Here is a 15389-nt window from a genome sequence, read left to right as displayed (position 1 = left end):
TTTAAAAAACTTTAGTCGAAAAATAGGGAGGAAACCAATTAAGGAAATGTTGACTGTTTACAAAGCAACTTGTGTAGCTATTGTCACTTATGGGGCAGGCCTATGGGGATATGCAAATGTCAGCACTTTACAAGTGGTTGAAAATAATTTTATGAAATATCTCCTAGTGGTCCCTCAGAGCGTTTCGACATATGTCTGCCATGTAGAACTTGGGGAACCATATTTAGAAGATATAATAAAAACTGCACCAGTTCTATTATGGCACAGAATATGGACCGCAGATGAATCTGGTTTAAATCGAATGATTATGGAAAATGCGATGGGTCTAGAGAAGTGTGGGAAAATTAGATGGCTGAATTATATTAATAATTTTCTCACACAACTAGGGCTGGGGGAATATTACACAGACCCGCCCACTCTTTGTAATATATCTAGGAAATGTTTGAAAGATAGATGTATGACCTATTTGCAAGAGACCAGAACTAGAATAGAGTTCAAGAAAACTACGGTGGTAGCTCACGAGCAAATTGTAATCTGCATTAGCTTACAGCCATATTTAAAGCTACTAATGAGTGACTATGAAAGGTTTTTATTAACACGTTTTAGATTTAATTTACTATTTAGATCACTCAGCTTTCCAGTTATGAATAATTGGTCAAAAAATTTGAATAAATGTCCCTGTGATGATCTATCAGTGCAATCTGATATGCATATACTTTTCTTTTGTAAATTTTATACCAGACCTAGACAAATGTTTGTTGTTCCTTTGCTAAAAATGATGGAAATTAATCGATGTCGCCCTGCTTTTTTAGCTGTACAGAAATTGGATAACATTTTAACAGTCGTATTTATTTCCTCATTCCTTAAAAATGTTTTTAAATTACGGAAAACAATTGAGATCTGAACTTACTCGGTTTTTCCTATGTTTGGTTCCTATAACTGTTATTTTAATATATGTGTAATTTTGTGTTTGTACTTTTATGGTTATTTTGTTTTAATAACCGAATAAAGATCAACTTGACTTGACTACTAGATGGAAAACCTTTACAATTATTCTCACATACACAAGAAATACAATTGAATTCACTAAATTCTGTAGAGATTTCATCCTCTTCAAAAGTGACACAGTTGACTTTTTGTAAAGACCTACACATTTTCCCAAAATGACCTGGTTTCTTGCATTTAATGCAGATTTTATTCCATGCAGGACATCCTTTGTAATTACCTACGTGATCAAAGCTGCCATAGCTGTAGCAGATCACAGGATTACGTCTATTACTAAATTTATTGTTTTTAAAACCAGAGTCTTTCTTAATGACAGTTGGAGGTCTTTTGGGCATGAATGGATTCTTTACTAGAGATACTTCAGTTACAGGGTCTTGCACCTTCACACTAAATGTTTGAGGTTGACCTCTGATCCCACCACCAAACTTTTCAGATTGTTTAATGCCTTTGGCAAGGTTAACTACTGCACTTAATGATGATTCCGTGCCTAACCACAACCTTTCTTGTATCTTCTTACTCTTTGTCTTCATCATTATTTGGTCTCTTAGTACCTGCTCATAGTTAATGGTATCAAATGCACATGAGCCCGCTAAGGAACGTAAAACAGATACATAGTTCTCGATTGATTCATCTTCTCTCTGAGCACGAGAGTAAAACTTGAATTTTTCCATTACCACATTAATTTTCTTCCCAAATCTGATGCTCATTTTCTTGACAGCGATTTCAAATACATTTACTCCTTCTGTGCTCTCAAGAGGGGGTAAATTATCAAATTCCCTAATGCCTTGACTGCCTAAACAATGTCTTAAAAGATCTAATTTTCTTTTCGGAGAACAACCATCCTCCTCTAACACTTCTACGTAAGCTAGAAACATAGGGTACCACAAATCCCATTCCATCTTAGGTTCACCGGCAGCGGGTAAGAAATGTGGGGGTGCTGAAATATTGGACATTGCGAATATCCAAATGAAACAACTTCAACGACAGTACTAGAATTATCTATATACTATGCTGTTCATATGTAATGTTCCTTTGTCTTGTTTGATATATGTGGTGTTTATATTACATTACATTTCCAAAGTGTGTAATCATTGCAACTAGTAAATAGGTCCAAGGATAAAAGAAAAGAAAAAGAGAATAATAAAAAAAAGTATTATTGATTTTTTCCTTGCTTGAGGGGTGTGCGAATCACCGAAACGATGTTCGCACCCTGCGTAAATTTTTTTTCCACTTTTTACAAGAGCAGCTAGAAAAAAAAAAAAAGAATTATCAGACGATGCCACCAATATAGTTTCACAATCCTAAACGCCTAAGATGGCCACCGGGAGCGCGTGATGTCATCACGCTCCCAGCATGCACTCTGGCATTCCAATTCTCGTCTTCCTCCCGTGCGAGAATGCCAGGAGAAGCGAACAGTGAAATAGGACTCCGAAACAGGTGAAGTCAATTCTTGTTTACTTTTGAAAGTACTGTTGATGCAATACGCGATCCAACATCAAAATATGTAGAATTAATTTGTCTTAAACGCAAAATCGTTGAAAGTTAACGCAGGCACAGTATTTCGAAAACGGCAAAAATGGCAATCCTTGTTATTATCCAAAGCCAACAAACCGCATCCACACTATTTCCTCTGCCAACTGTTACGCTGTTTTTCTAGGCTCCGCCTCTAGTGTGCACTAATAAGCATTTAATTCAGCCGCGGGTGCAATCAAAACACGTTCTTTGGGTAAACATATGGTTCAGCCACGGGTGCAATCAAAACACGCTCTTTCGCGCAACAGCCGGTGCATTAAACACATGAAACAAAGTAGAAATACCTTCCGAATAGTTCATCCAAGTGAGCGCTGTCCTCTCCTTGACTCCCATCCTCGTCGCCAACATGAAGTAATCACTTGAGTGAGCAAATTGTAGGTTTCATGTAAGTTTATTCATACAGGAGAAGACAGCTTAAACAACCACTTCCAGACGGTTCACAGAGATGTTACAAACCGTCCAAAGTAGAACATAGAACCCCAGAAGACTCATAACATTCTACCATACTGTGTAAATAATGTGGACACTACAGAATTCTTCTCCAATATATCAAAAGATTCCCTCAGTACCGCAGAAGCTGCTGGGTCAACAGTGGTGGCACGTCGCCAGCTAGCTATGAATGCGGTCATTAAAAGAGGATGCCTCACAGAAAACCTCTTATGGAAAATTCCCTTTTCTGGACATAAATTGTTTGGCGAGCATCTTGATATCATGATCAAGAAATAGTCAAAGACAAAAAGCTACATGCCCCAGTGAAACAAGCCTCAAGAGGGAAACCGAGATAGACCATAATATTTTGACTCAAAAAGGATTTAGCAGGGTTTAACTAGCTGAAAAATATACAGTCATTGATGCAGTGATTGGTATATGCTTGTAATTATGGCAAACAAGGGAACTAATAGACATTGAAATAAAGTGTTCTTCCGAAGAAGTACACAATGTAGTCAAGTGCGTAATGTTGGACTTGGGTGATCTTCATCTTCACTTGGCAAGGTATGTCACTGTTACTTAAAGGGTAGTTACATCACAGGTAAGTACATTGAGAGCTTTTAATTCAAAGGCATTTACTTCGCAGACCTTTACTTAAGTTAAGTGGGGGTGGGGGTGGGAGAAGAGGAAGAGGGAGAGGGAGAGGGAAAGGGAGAGGGAGAGAGGGAGAGAGGGAGAGGGGGAGAGGGGGAGAGGGGGAGAGGGGGAGAGGGAGAGGGAGAGATAGAGGGAGAGCTAAATGACAATTGATAACATCACTAATGTCATCTCAAATGCAGTCAGGCCCTGCTTCCAACACCCCGCAGGCACCAAAACTCACATTGCACATGGCCAGACCCTGCACACCTCCCCCGTGGGCCGACAGGACCCTGTTGCTGGGCAACCTACATGGTCTTGCAGTGTCCCACATCTTTTTTTTTTTGTTTTTGCGCCTCCGCAGTACCACAGTAATTTTGAGAAATTACACGGTTACGCACTGAGGAACCGTCATGCCATGGGAAAAAAATCTTGGACCCCTCTACAAGGGCCAGGTGATCAGGGTACCTCTACCATGCCAACTTATTGCTTATTTGTATTTGTTTTGACGCCACAGGACTGAGTCCTTGAGTCATAAAAAGGAATCTGCAACTTTGTCTTTATGTTGCAGCCAGACAATCCGATCTATTTTTGAGCTCGCAGTACCACAGTAGTATGACAAATACAACGCAGCTTAATATTCTATAAATTCTTAACCTTAATTTCTCAAAAACTACTTAACAGATTTACACCAAATCACAAAAAGTACGCTTTCTGGATCAAGATCTAGCATTCTGAAAAATCTGGTGTTATTGGTGTTATTCTTTTCAGCAGTTTATGCTGTAGCTGTGTCTAAAGTTCACTGGGAAAATAGGTTTTCAGACATATTACCCTTGTTCTCTGCACTGCATGAAGGGTCACGCTAAATGTTCCAGGAAAGAGCTGAGATGGGCAAACTTTCTTTTTGGAAAGTTTTATGAAGATTTGTCATATTGTGCCAAGGATATTAGGAATCCAAAAAATCTATTTCCTATGGAAATACAGTCCTTACTATATTGTGTGTGTGTGTGTGTACTTCTATATACACACATATATACATTTATTCTCATATACACACACAAATATATTTATACATTCATAATACACAGTTTTTAGTGTTCAGGGAAGATACGTGTATAGGTGTAGCAAAGAGTTTTTAGGGTTCAAGAATGGGTAGTGTATGAAGCTGATAACTAGGGGTTAGTAGTTTATAGTGGTACTAAGGAATGTTTAGGCTTCAGGATGGGTGGTAAATATTGTAGTAAGGGATTTTAGGGTCCATGCAGTCTTTAGACCTCAGGTATGGGTAATAAATACTGGTAAGTAAGGTTTTTTCGGGTTCAGGTGTGTGTAGTGAAAAGGGGTAGTAAAGATGTTTAGGGGGTTCATGGATATAGATTGTATCAGGATTGTAAGGGTTTTTCGGCCTCAGGAGTTAATTGTGTTTGGGGGTAGTGAAGAGTTTTTATGCCTCAGGAATGGGTAGTGTATAGAGGTAGCAAGAGGATTCAATGATGGCAAGTGTCTTGGGGTGTTAAAGGGTTTTTATGGTTCATGACATGTTATGTGAAGGGGTAGAGAGGGAATTAAAATGTATACATATTGGTGTTTTTCAATTAATATAAATTCATTTAAAAAAAGTACATTTCAATATTTAAACATATTTAAACATAATTAGATTGCAATTTTAAAAATTGCATTAATATATATAATTAAAACTAAATCTACACACACATAGAATACACAATTATAAAGTTATAAATACATTCAAAATTAATATTAAGATGCATAACAAACAAAAAGGGGCTAAAAGTAATGCCTGTGCAGTAAAAGGCTGCAGTTGTAAAGGCATACAATGTAAAGTGCTGCAATGCAACACCATGTGAAGTAAAGGCCCTCCCGATGTGAAAACCACAAAGTAATGACTTCTAATGTAAATGACTGAAGTAACAACTGACATTCAGGGCCTATGCTCTGCACCAAAAGACGCTGAACAAGTCTTGCATGTTAACATCACCAGCAATTAAACATAAGTAAGTGTGAGGTCATAATGCCAGCAAATGCAAACAAATGCATAGGTCAACAATTCATTCATAAGCAATCTATAAAGAAAGTGTCCTAAACGGAAATACTAGTAATTTAAAACTATGCTAAATATCCCTAATTGCACTTGCTATGAAGAAGTAGCAGAGGCAGTAAACCAACAAATTGGCTGGAACGTTGATAAGCAGCTAAGATTGGGGCCTGCATCAAAAAGAAAAGAGAACCTACAAGCGAGAGTCTTCAGAACCAAACTGACCAGCAGTATGATGTTGGACAACAGCATATTTATGGATCTACTGAACTCTGAAATTCCTGTTCCAGTGTGACTACAGAAAAGGACACACCTCAGCATAGAAGGTTCAATCTGTTATGTCTAATTTCAAGATTTTAAGTAGAAGTGTATCTGGGTCACATTCTGTAGAGGTAGCAAGAACCCCGAGGGAGCCCGGAAAAAAAATGGATCTTCCCCTGCCATTCATGGTCTAGAGATTAGAGCTCAGAAATCTGCTTGTGAAGCAAACACACTCAACTCCTGCATAATGAAAAAGGATAAATCACTTAAGTATCTAAGGAGGAACACCGCTTTACAGAAGTGGACACTAGTTTCCAAGACTACGTAAAAGAATTCAAGCTTCTTGCTAAGTACTTTTATCACTTCATATTCTTCAAAGATAAAGTAGGGACGTAAATGACATGTGGTTCTAAGCTACACATGGATGAGCAAACCCATGCTTCCGACCAGTCACCTTCTGTGATGGTCAGGGTGAGATTGTCACTGAATCTGCCAATATAAACTGTATCTATTACTAACAGGTCACTGGGATTGAGTGATTGTACAGCTTGATTCTTAACCCTCTTAGCACTGAGAATGTACAATAACCTAAAGTACAGAATCTGCAGTTTTTGACAAAACCCTGCATAAACCCTATCAAAGATGGTGACATCCTGGCAACAAGTGAACGGAATCAAATTGGAAAAACAAGCCTAGTGTTGCGGGATAGTCATACAACTTGATATTTGGCATCATGATTAACAGATTTCAACAAGTGACACAAGCGTCCCATCTGAAATGACCACTGGATATAGGTTGTGATGTTTGATATGCATTGAACGTTACCAAAAAGTTCAGTGCCCAGTATCCCGCTCAGTTTAACAATCTATTTTTTATTTTTACCAGAGTATAACTCTCATTGTATCTATCAGTAATGATATGATGTACCTAACCAGCATCTCGTAAACCATATATCTCTAGGTACTTAGTTTAGAGTCAGCAATATCTAAGCAGAAAATGGCAGTCTTAGTCTTCTATGTGGGACATAAGCATGAAACAACAAGCTGATGCCTTACAAACACGGTGCGGTTTTGACGTGTTTCATGGTAAGCAGTATTTCACTGGTCAAGAGTTATAGAACATGCTCATAAGTTACAAACAGAAAACAAAAATACACCGATTTACAAGTACCCATCCAGTTAAAGGCAGACTGGGGTGAGGGGATGGGGGAGGGTGAGAGGATGGGGGAGAGGGAGGGGATGGGGGGAGGGAGGGCATGGGGAGAGGGAGGGCATGGGGAGAGGGAGGGGAGTGGGATGGCTGGATGAGGGGGAGAGTGTGCCTGTGTGCATGTTATTCTGCAGTCTCGGATTCAATAAAGTTGAAACTGCTAAGAGACAAACACAACTTTCTTTAATTTTGCTATAATTTTTTAGTTAATAATTCTGAAGAAGCTAATATAGGAAAATTACATTTATCCTGCCCCTCTATTTGCGAAAATGCCACAACTTGTAAAAGGCACATAGTATCAAGATACAATGCTTTTAATGCTATAAAAGTACTCGAACACTGGAGGTTTCATTGGCACGAGAAATTCATACCATTTGTGAGGTGGCTACAGAGAAGCTCTTTAAAGCAATGACCATTTACACGCTAGCATATAATTGTGTGCCTGTACACGTACACATGAACTACAATTCAGAATGCAACATATTATATGCAAAAGATTCAGGCGTGCGAAATTTCCTTGGTTTAAATTTTACAAGAATAACTACTTCTCAAGCAAAAGTGCTATGGCTTTTTTTCCTTAGAAATAAACATGACAACAGGCACATATTTTTACATAAACATCCCTAATGATAAATTCTGTAATTGTCTTTAGGTTTCCAAAAATGCAAAAGGTTAGGCTAGATCAGGCCTTGCACGCAACCTGTATCACACATGAGACGCAAACCTTCATTTACATTAAACACAATTTTTTTTGTTTAATTCTTACCTGGACATCTGAATCTGGCCTACTGGTTTTTTGAGCAAAATGACAATCCCCCGGTTCAATCGGAAGCACAACTGGAGCAGTGTGCAGGAAGCTTGCAGAGATTTCTTCACTTAGGTTCATTCCATCCGGCTTCTTTTGAGTTTCTTTTACATTTTCACTCAAATATAGGACAGACTCTCTTATGTTGTGAATGATCTCATTATTCTCCGCCAGCAATCGTTCTAAATGATTTATTTTATCCTGTAGCATAGATAACTGGCCCTGCATATATAAAAAAATAAAGGAATTAGTGGACTGAGTTTTCATTGACTCCATACAAAAAACAAAGCATGGTGGGGCAACAATGTTTTTGACACTGTCTTTGACTAATCGTTAAACTATCCGATAAAATGTATTTAATAACTGTAAACACTGTTTACTTTATGAATCAATTTAAAATATGGCGCCAAATGAACAAAGGTGTGTATAAACATAACTGGCTAGTCATAAATGGTGTTGAAAACATGAATGAAGTAGATAGCGAACAACAAGAGAGATTTCCTTTTCTCATATTGACACACTGTTGTCAGTAGTGAAGGAAGAAATATTGGGTACCTGTTTCTTTCTAGCGCAAAGCAAACACTAAACAGTACGGTCTGAACAAAATGCAATTATAACACATAAAGGGCAGACCTAATACAGGTTTTCCTCTCCTTGCCGATTTTTAACATCAACGTTTCGATTTAATAATTGATGGTTAACTAACAAAGTTGAGTGCAGAGGATTTCTAATTATTTCCAGCACAAGCGTGCAATGCAAGCTCAAGTAATATGTTTACGAATAATGCAATCCTTACTCAGAAAGTGAGTGTTCAAAGAACACAGGCTTGGGATAGGGAAATCAGACAGCTAGGCCGGTAATGATAAATGAGCTATTCTTCTTGACGCACTAGTAGAGTCAGGCTACCAATCTGACAACTTTTAAGCACTGAAAAGGTTTTATGTTTCAATAGTTAACTAAGTATCAGCAGACACTGCATGAATTCATCAACAATGATCGAAAGACTTGTGGTAGAACTACATATTCCTCAAATCTCAACATAACCTTCTTCAGGTGTAGCTACCATACAAGTCAAAGTGACTCAAATGCATGTGAAACAGGACCTGATCAAACAGGGCTTGATTTTTAACACAGGTATTTGAGAACAAAACAAAGCAATTGCTCACAGACTCAAGAGGGATGGGAACATGTCTGACAAAACTACTTGAATACATCTTTTTGCTATCTGGTCCTACATCAGGAATTGGGCGCACAGTTCGTGTTTGTGCCACAGCACACCTTTGAACAGAATAAAATTGGTGCAGCACATTCAGTGAAATAGGGAGCAGCTGCTTTAATTAGCCACTCCACGATTTACTGTTCTGGGGGCACTTGCTTGCACTTTAGAGAGGGGGCAGAGATCCCCCAGCAGGCGGGTACAATGAGTGACTGCTCCCACTTGCAGGGGGTTGCCTGGGAGGGGGGTGAATGCGACCACCTTTGTCCCCTCCAGAAGACTGCCCTCAGGGGGCACACTGACAGAATTACACCTTTTTGTGTCGCGGGCGCAGAGGCAAAGGGATTCCCTCATCTGCAGGAGGCCACGCTCCCATATATATCGATACATGTAGCTTCTAATTAGGTTGGGGCACTGGCCCAAGAGTCATCTCCTGAATTGTTCCCGGGACCACATCACGAATTATGAGATGATACAATGTTGAGTTGGTTTGTTTTTTATAAAAATATTCTTTTTAAAAAAAAGTATAAAAATGAGTAAAAACACGTTTATAAAAATGATGCAAGCCATCCTGCCAGTTCAATATACAGTACGCATAATGATAGGGATATTTGTACAACGGATTTTGTTTCTTCTTTGTCTATATGCACTGTACCTTTAAATGTGAATAAATTAAATGGTAACATGACTTTGAGAAAGGCTGGGATCAGCCGAAACGCGCCAGGACAGACATAACGCTGTGATAGTAAAATAATTTACTTACCGGGAGTGTCCACTTTGCTCTTTTTGTGGAAGTTGTTTATAAACATATAGACTGTTGCCGATCCAGTCGTGGAGCACCCACACGCTGGTGGATAAGATCGCTTCCGAAGTAGATCTAGGAAGAAAGGTACTGCATTGCGGGTTTGAGCAATCCCCGCCGTCACGACCTTCCCGCTGTGCCTCGTGGAAGAACCGGAGTTTTGCAAATACTTACAAAGCGGATTCCAAGGATCGGGGCATAGACGTATCGAGCTGTGATCATAGCGGGAAGTTATTGGTGTATATTGCATACAACGCAGCAGTGTTGCCATCCTGAATGAGAGGACGTCTAAGGGACTGCACGGCAAGCAAGAATGACGTCACAATATAAAACGCTGTCTGGCTACGATCTTGACCAGGAAAGACTGGAGGAAGCCAAGCAGGTCTTCAGCAAGATTGAAAGTGCAGTCAGCAGTGGAAGAGTGCTACCTGGAAACCCAGGTACGCTGACTCTGAAGCAAAAATTGTTTAAACTACAGAAACTGAGTAAAAAAGAAATAAGCAAGTGGTGGGAGTGAACATCTTTGATTATATATTTGGAAGTGAAACGAGTGCCACGAGGGCTAAGAATCTTTAAGGTGCCTACTTATGAAATTTCACACACGGGGCTGCTAGAAGAATGGGCTGCATTTACAGTGAAAACAAGCGCTGGTATGATTGAAATCTTGGTTAAATATGCAGAACTAGATTTGGCCAAGATAAGAGAAGAACTGAAACGCTTGCGTGAGGACATAGATAATGAAGAAAACTCCAATGCTGTCAAGGAATTTAGAGAGAAGATGAATGAACGATTATCAAAGCATGAAAATGAGGTGAAATTAAAAAAACAGATGATTATGACCAAGCTAGGATCGATTTATTTCTGTTTATCAGAAAATTAAAACTAATCAAAATTCATAAATTGAAAAATAACTCTGTGGTTTCTGTTAATGTACCATCATGTGGTTTGGCAATGGGGGAGGCTGAGGGACTCCTAGCTCTTGAAACATTACATAGAAAAAGCAAGCAATTGAATCCCAGCGTGAACATGGAATTGAAGAGGACACAGGTCAAGACCATCCTGCACGGTGCAATCCTCACGGAATATCTCAGGTCAAATGCTGCCCCAGGAGGTCTACTGGTTGTCAATGAACCCCTTATCTTTCTAGATAACGCCTCATTTAGAAAGGATTGGTCGTTGATCGCGTGGAGATGTTCCAGAGATTGGCTCATCTTAATCATAGAAACGGCGAAAAAAATCTCTGACGACCTTTTGATGCAAATTCAAATAAGTGAGGATAATTTAAAGACATCAATACAGATCTCTGTGTTTAAGAAGAAACTAGAAGAGACCAACAAAACAGTGAATGAGTATAAAGATTATCTTATGAATTCAAAGGTGCACAAGTTACAGAAAGACCTTAAAAAATTCTCAAGAGAGAAAGTGTATCCTTATATAAGAGATGAATACATTAAACTGAAGGAAAATCAAAATATGCAAAAGAAGTCTACAAAGAATCAGACAGATACATCTAGCTCTGGGAGTGAAAGCAGTGATGCGGATTACCGACCAAGATTTAGAGGTAGGGGCTGGTCAAGGGGTTTCTCGCGTCCTTACCACCAACCACCACAGATGGGATTCGGATGGCCCCCTATGTACCCCCACATGGGCCCACCTCAATTCTTCCCAAATGAATACCCACCTTTTTTAGAGAGAGGCAGGGGGAGGGGGAGAGGGAGACAGAGGTCACAGAAAACCCAACGGGTGCAATGGGAGGACATGAACCAACGAATAACACGCAGCATGGCACGGGAGGCGGAACCGAGTACGAGCAGGGAACACACCTAGTGATGAATTTAAGCAGTAGGTCACTAACTCAAACACAAGAAGCGGTTCTTTCAAAGGGACTAGGCTTTGTTCCTACCAACCAGTTAGATTCTTTCAAACTAAAATGTGAACTGGCTGGCTTTTTTCGGAGTGTACGTTTGAAGATTTTCTTTGAAGACAAGGAGGTCCAGGACAAAGGGGACGACACAGGGCTTAGAAACCACTCGACTTTTGTACCCAGTGTAGGACAACTACCCCCAGAGGTGGTTGTGTTCGAACAAGCGGTACTTAGGGAGGTGGAATTGTTGGAAAATTCCGAAAAGATAAAATCATTCCATAACCTCTCGAGAATTGAAAGAGAAGCCCTGAATGAATTAAGAGATGACCCTACATTGACAATAAAACCTGCCGATAAGGGGGGAGCAATTGTTATTTTGGATAAAAATGTGTACAACTCAGAATGTCTCCGTCTGCTGGGTGATAGAAGAAATTACACTATCTTGCCTGCAGACCCAACGGAGGAACTACGAGTTTTGATTAACACATATGTAGAAGAAGCAGTTGGAAATGATTGGATTAGCCAAAAGGAGGCGGCTTTCCTCTGCAACTCACACCCTATGGTGCCCTACTTCTACATCTTACCAAAGGTGCACAAACCCACACGGCCCCCTCCCGGACGGCCGATAGTATCAGGTACTAACTCGATACTAGAACCCTTGTCAAAATTTTGCGATGTGTTTCTTCGTCCACTTGTTCAAAAGATGCCTGCCTATTTGAAGGACACTAGAGAGGTTTTGAACCTGATAAAAGACTTGGAGTTTGACCCTGAAAAAGACCTTATGATGGGACTGGATATTGAGTCGTTATATACGAACATTCCTCAGCAAGAAACACTAAGAGTGATTGAGAACATACTCTTTGCTGAGGAATGGGGTTATAATACTCCACGGGCATTTATCTTGAGCCTTTTAGAACTGGCCTTAACCAAAAACTTTTTTAAGTTTGAAGACTGCTTCTACCTACAAACCCATGGAACTTCCATGGGTAGTTCCTGTGCCCCTAGCCTGGCATGCCTCTATGTCTCGAACTTTGAGAATGAGACAGTGTTTACAGCAACCAACCCTTTTCTAGAACACATTAGGGTATGGCGTAGGTACATCGATGATGTGCTTATTATTTGGAGAGGCAACAGTGACTAGGCAAACTCTTTCTTGGGTTGGTTAAACCATCAAAACCCATTTTTGTTTTTCACCAGTACTATCACTAATGAAGCGTTACCATTCTTGGACCTCTGGATTAAGGCAGAAAACGGAGGGTTGGCGAGTAGTGTTTTTCACAAACCTACAGATAGGAACAACTTGCTTTCCTTTCAGAGTTTTCATCCCCGTTCACTGAAAGAGAATTTGCCTTATGGTCAGTTCCTGCGTCTTCGCAGGAACTGTTCCGACATTGGGGATTATAAAAATGAGGCCAGTGTTTTGAGTGAGAAACTAAAACACAGAGACTATCCTGTAAAAGTCATAACCAAGGCACAAAAAAGAGCGAGAAACTGCAATAGGGAAACCCTCCTACAAACACAAGTAAAAGAAAGAGTTGAGAGCAGCATTTGCGTCACGACATTCAATACAGCATCCAACCATATAAAAAAGATAATCCAAAAGAACTGGAGGATTTTGAACTCTAATGGATTAGAACAACCCCTACCACTATTCTCTTTTAAAAAGAGTGCAAGTATAAAAGATACTATTGTCAATACACGTCCGAGAGCAATCATGTCTGGCAATAGTGGTCCCCAACCGGAACACTTTCTGCCCCCTGTGATGGGACACTATGCCTGTGGCTCCTGTAGGGCATGCCCCCTGTCTTTAAATGGAAAAAAGGCTGACATTGGGACGTCCAAACCTTGGGAGCAGAGAAAACATACCACATGCAACACTGAGAACGTGATTTATTTAATCCGTTGTCCGTGTAACCTTTTGTATGTGGGAATGACTACGCGCAGAGTAAAAACACGCATCCTTGAACATCTTAGTACGATACGATGCGGGAAAACAAACACAAAACTTACTGCACATTTTCACCAACAAAAACATAGTGAACATGACTTGAGGTGGACGGTGCTGGACAAACCCTTTATACCACCCAATACAGTAGATATTGCTAACTTCCTGTTTTGTAGGGAACAACGGTGGGTAAACAGACTAAAAAGCAGTATAGTGGGTTTAAATGATTCCATCCCATGGTTCCATTTATATGGGTTGGGTAAAAAATGATTTATCACAGTGGAGACAGTTTGTATTGAGAGTATTGTTGACACAGTGTAGCTCAACACCTGAGAAAATAATATCATCATGAAATGGATTTGCATCTGCAGGATGGTTTTGAATTATTGACCACTTCATTCAATCACCACTGTGCTTGTATGCGAGAGCGCCTTCTGGTCACTTTCCACACTTAGTGCGGGTGGAAACATGAATTATGGTCGCCCATTTTTCCGTATGTGGGGACACCGAGAATGAGTTCAGTTTGCCTGAAATCATTATTATATAAAGATGTCACCTAGAGGGTACTCCCACTATTGGGAATACAGACACCCATGTAGGAGCCCCGATTATTTACGGGGGATACAGGACCTCCAAGATGTCGGCGGGTGGTTTTCTCACTCAACAGACTCCCGTCCGTACTTGGTCCGTCTTCTCTTTTTTCACTCGCGTAGTGTCAGACGGCCGGAACTACGAGGTATCACGTGTACTCAGAGCCCTCCCACCGGAAGGAATAATCAGTACGCTGTCTTTAAATTGAAGGGAATTCGTTTCTGTCTCCGGCGACGGAGGACCTCTGTGGGGACGATTAGTGCCGTGCGTTCTTGGAGTAGTAAGTGATACGAGTGGTCTGATTATGAAAGAGAAGCGGTGTTGGCATAATACGAGGGAATGGATGTTATTATGCTTTTTCACTTCCTTTCTTTGTATATAGAGTGTGACTATAGGACCACGGCCCCTCACCGGTCCCGGGTTTGGAGATTTTCCAATAAACCCTTGTAAGTCCTTCTTTATCTTGGTTCATATCCAGCAGAACCAGCATGTGCTGTGGATGACAAATAATTGACAGCATGATGTAATGTATTTATTGCGTACAAAGACGTGTACACTCGTGGTGTTGTGGATTGGGGAATCACATCTTTTTCCATCACGCTATGTGTATAATGAATACGTGAGGTCTTTGACCTGTGTGAAGAAAAAAAAAAAAAAAAAAGTTCTCACGGGGGGGTGTTGTGTGGTGGACACGCTTGGGAGACATGACGATCTGTGGCATAAGAGATGAGAGGAGAGTTCTTATTCTTAAAGTAATGCAAGGGGGTGTAGAGGAGTGGAACGATAAAGTATGTTCTACTCTCTTTCAGATAATTGTTCACTCTCGGAAACCATTCAGAGTACTGAAGTATTAAAGGCGACTGGCCGTTTCTCAGTAGAAGGTAACGAGTTGGGGGTAGACCAAGAAAAATAAACCAAGGGACCAACACCCTGATGAATGCCTGCACGACTCTTATGAGCGCTTGATTTGGGCAGAAACATGTTGGTAATAGCAGCAGGGATTTAGGGGCGTTTACCTCCCTTAAAAAATCCCGACCAGT

General features: G+C 40.3%; 1 protein-coding gene across 2 annotated transcripts in view; it reads right to left on the bottom strand.

Moving 5' to 3' along the window:
* MAN2A1 (mannosidase alpha class 2A member 1) overlaps nucleotides 1–15389 on the bottom strand; it is a 1157125-nt gene that overhangs the window by 1048247 nt on the left and 93489 nt on the right. For both annotated transcript variants that reach the window (XM_085632583.1, XM_085632582.1), the window contains one exon: nucleotides 7893–8153. In XM_085632583.1, coding sequence (XP_085488709.1) covers nucleotides 7893–8153 — 261 coding nt within the window. The remainder of the gene's footprint in view (nucleotides 1–7892; nucleotides 8154–15389) is intronic.

This window comes from Triturus cristatus, chromosome 2_1 (genome assembly GCF_964204655.1).
Source record: "Triturus cristatus chromosome 2_1, aTriCri1.1, whole genome shotgun sequence".
In the NCBI taxonomy this organism is placed as follows: Eukaryota; Metazoa; Chordata; class Amphibia; order Caudata; family Salamandridae; genus Triturus; species Triturus cristatus.
The sequence above is the reverse complement of the archived record's forward strand: the minus strand, read 5'-3'. Positions and strand labels throughout refer to the sequence as shown.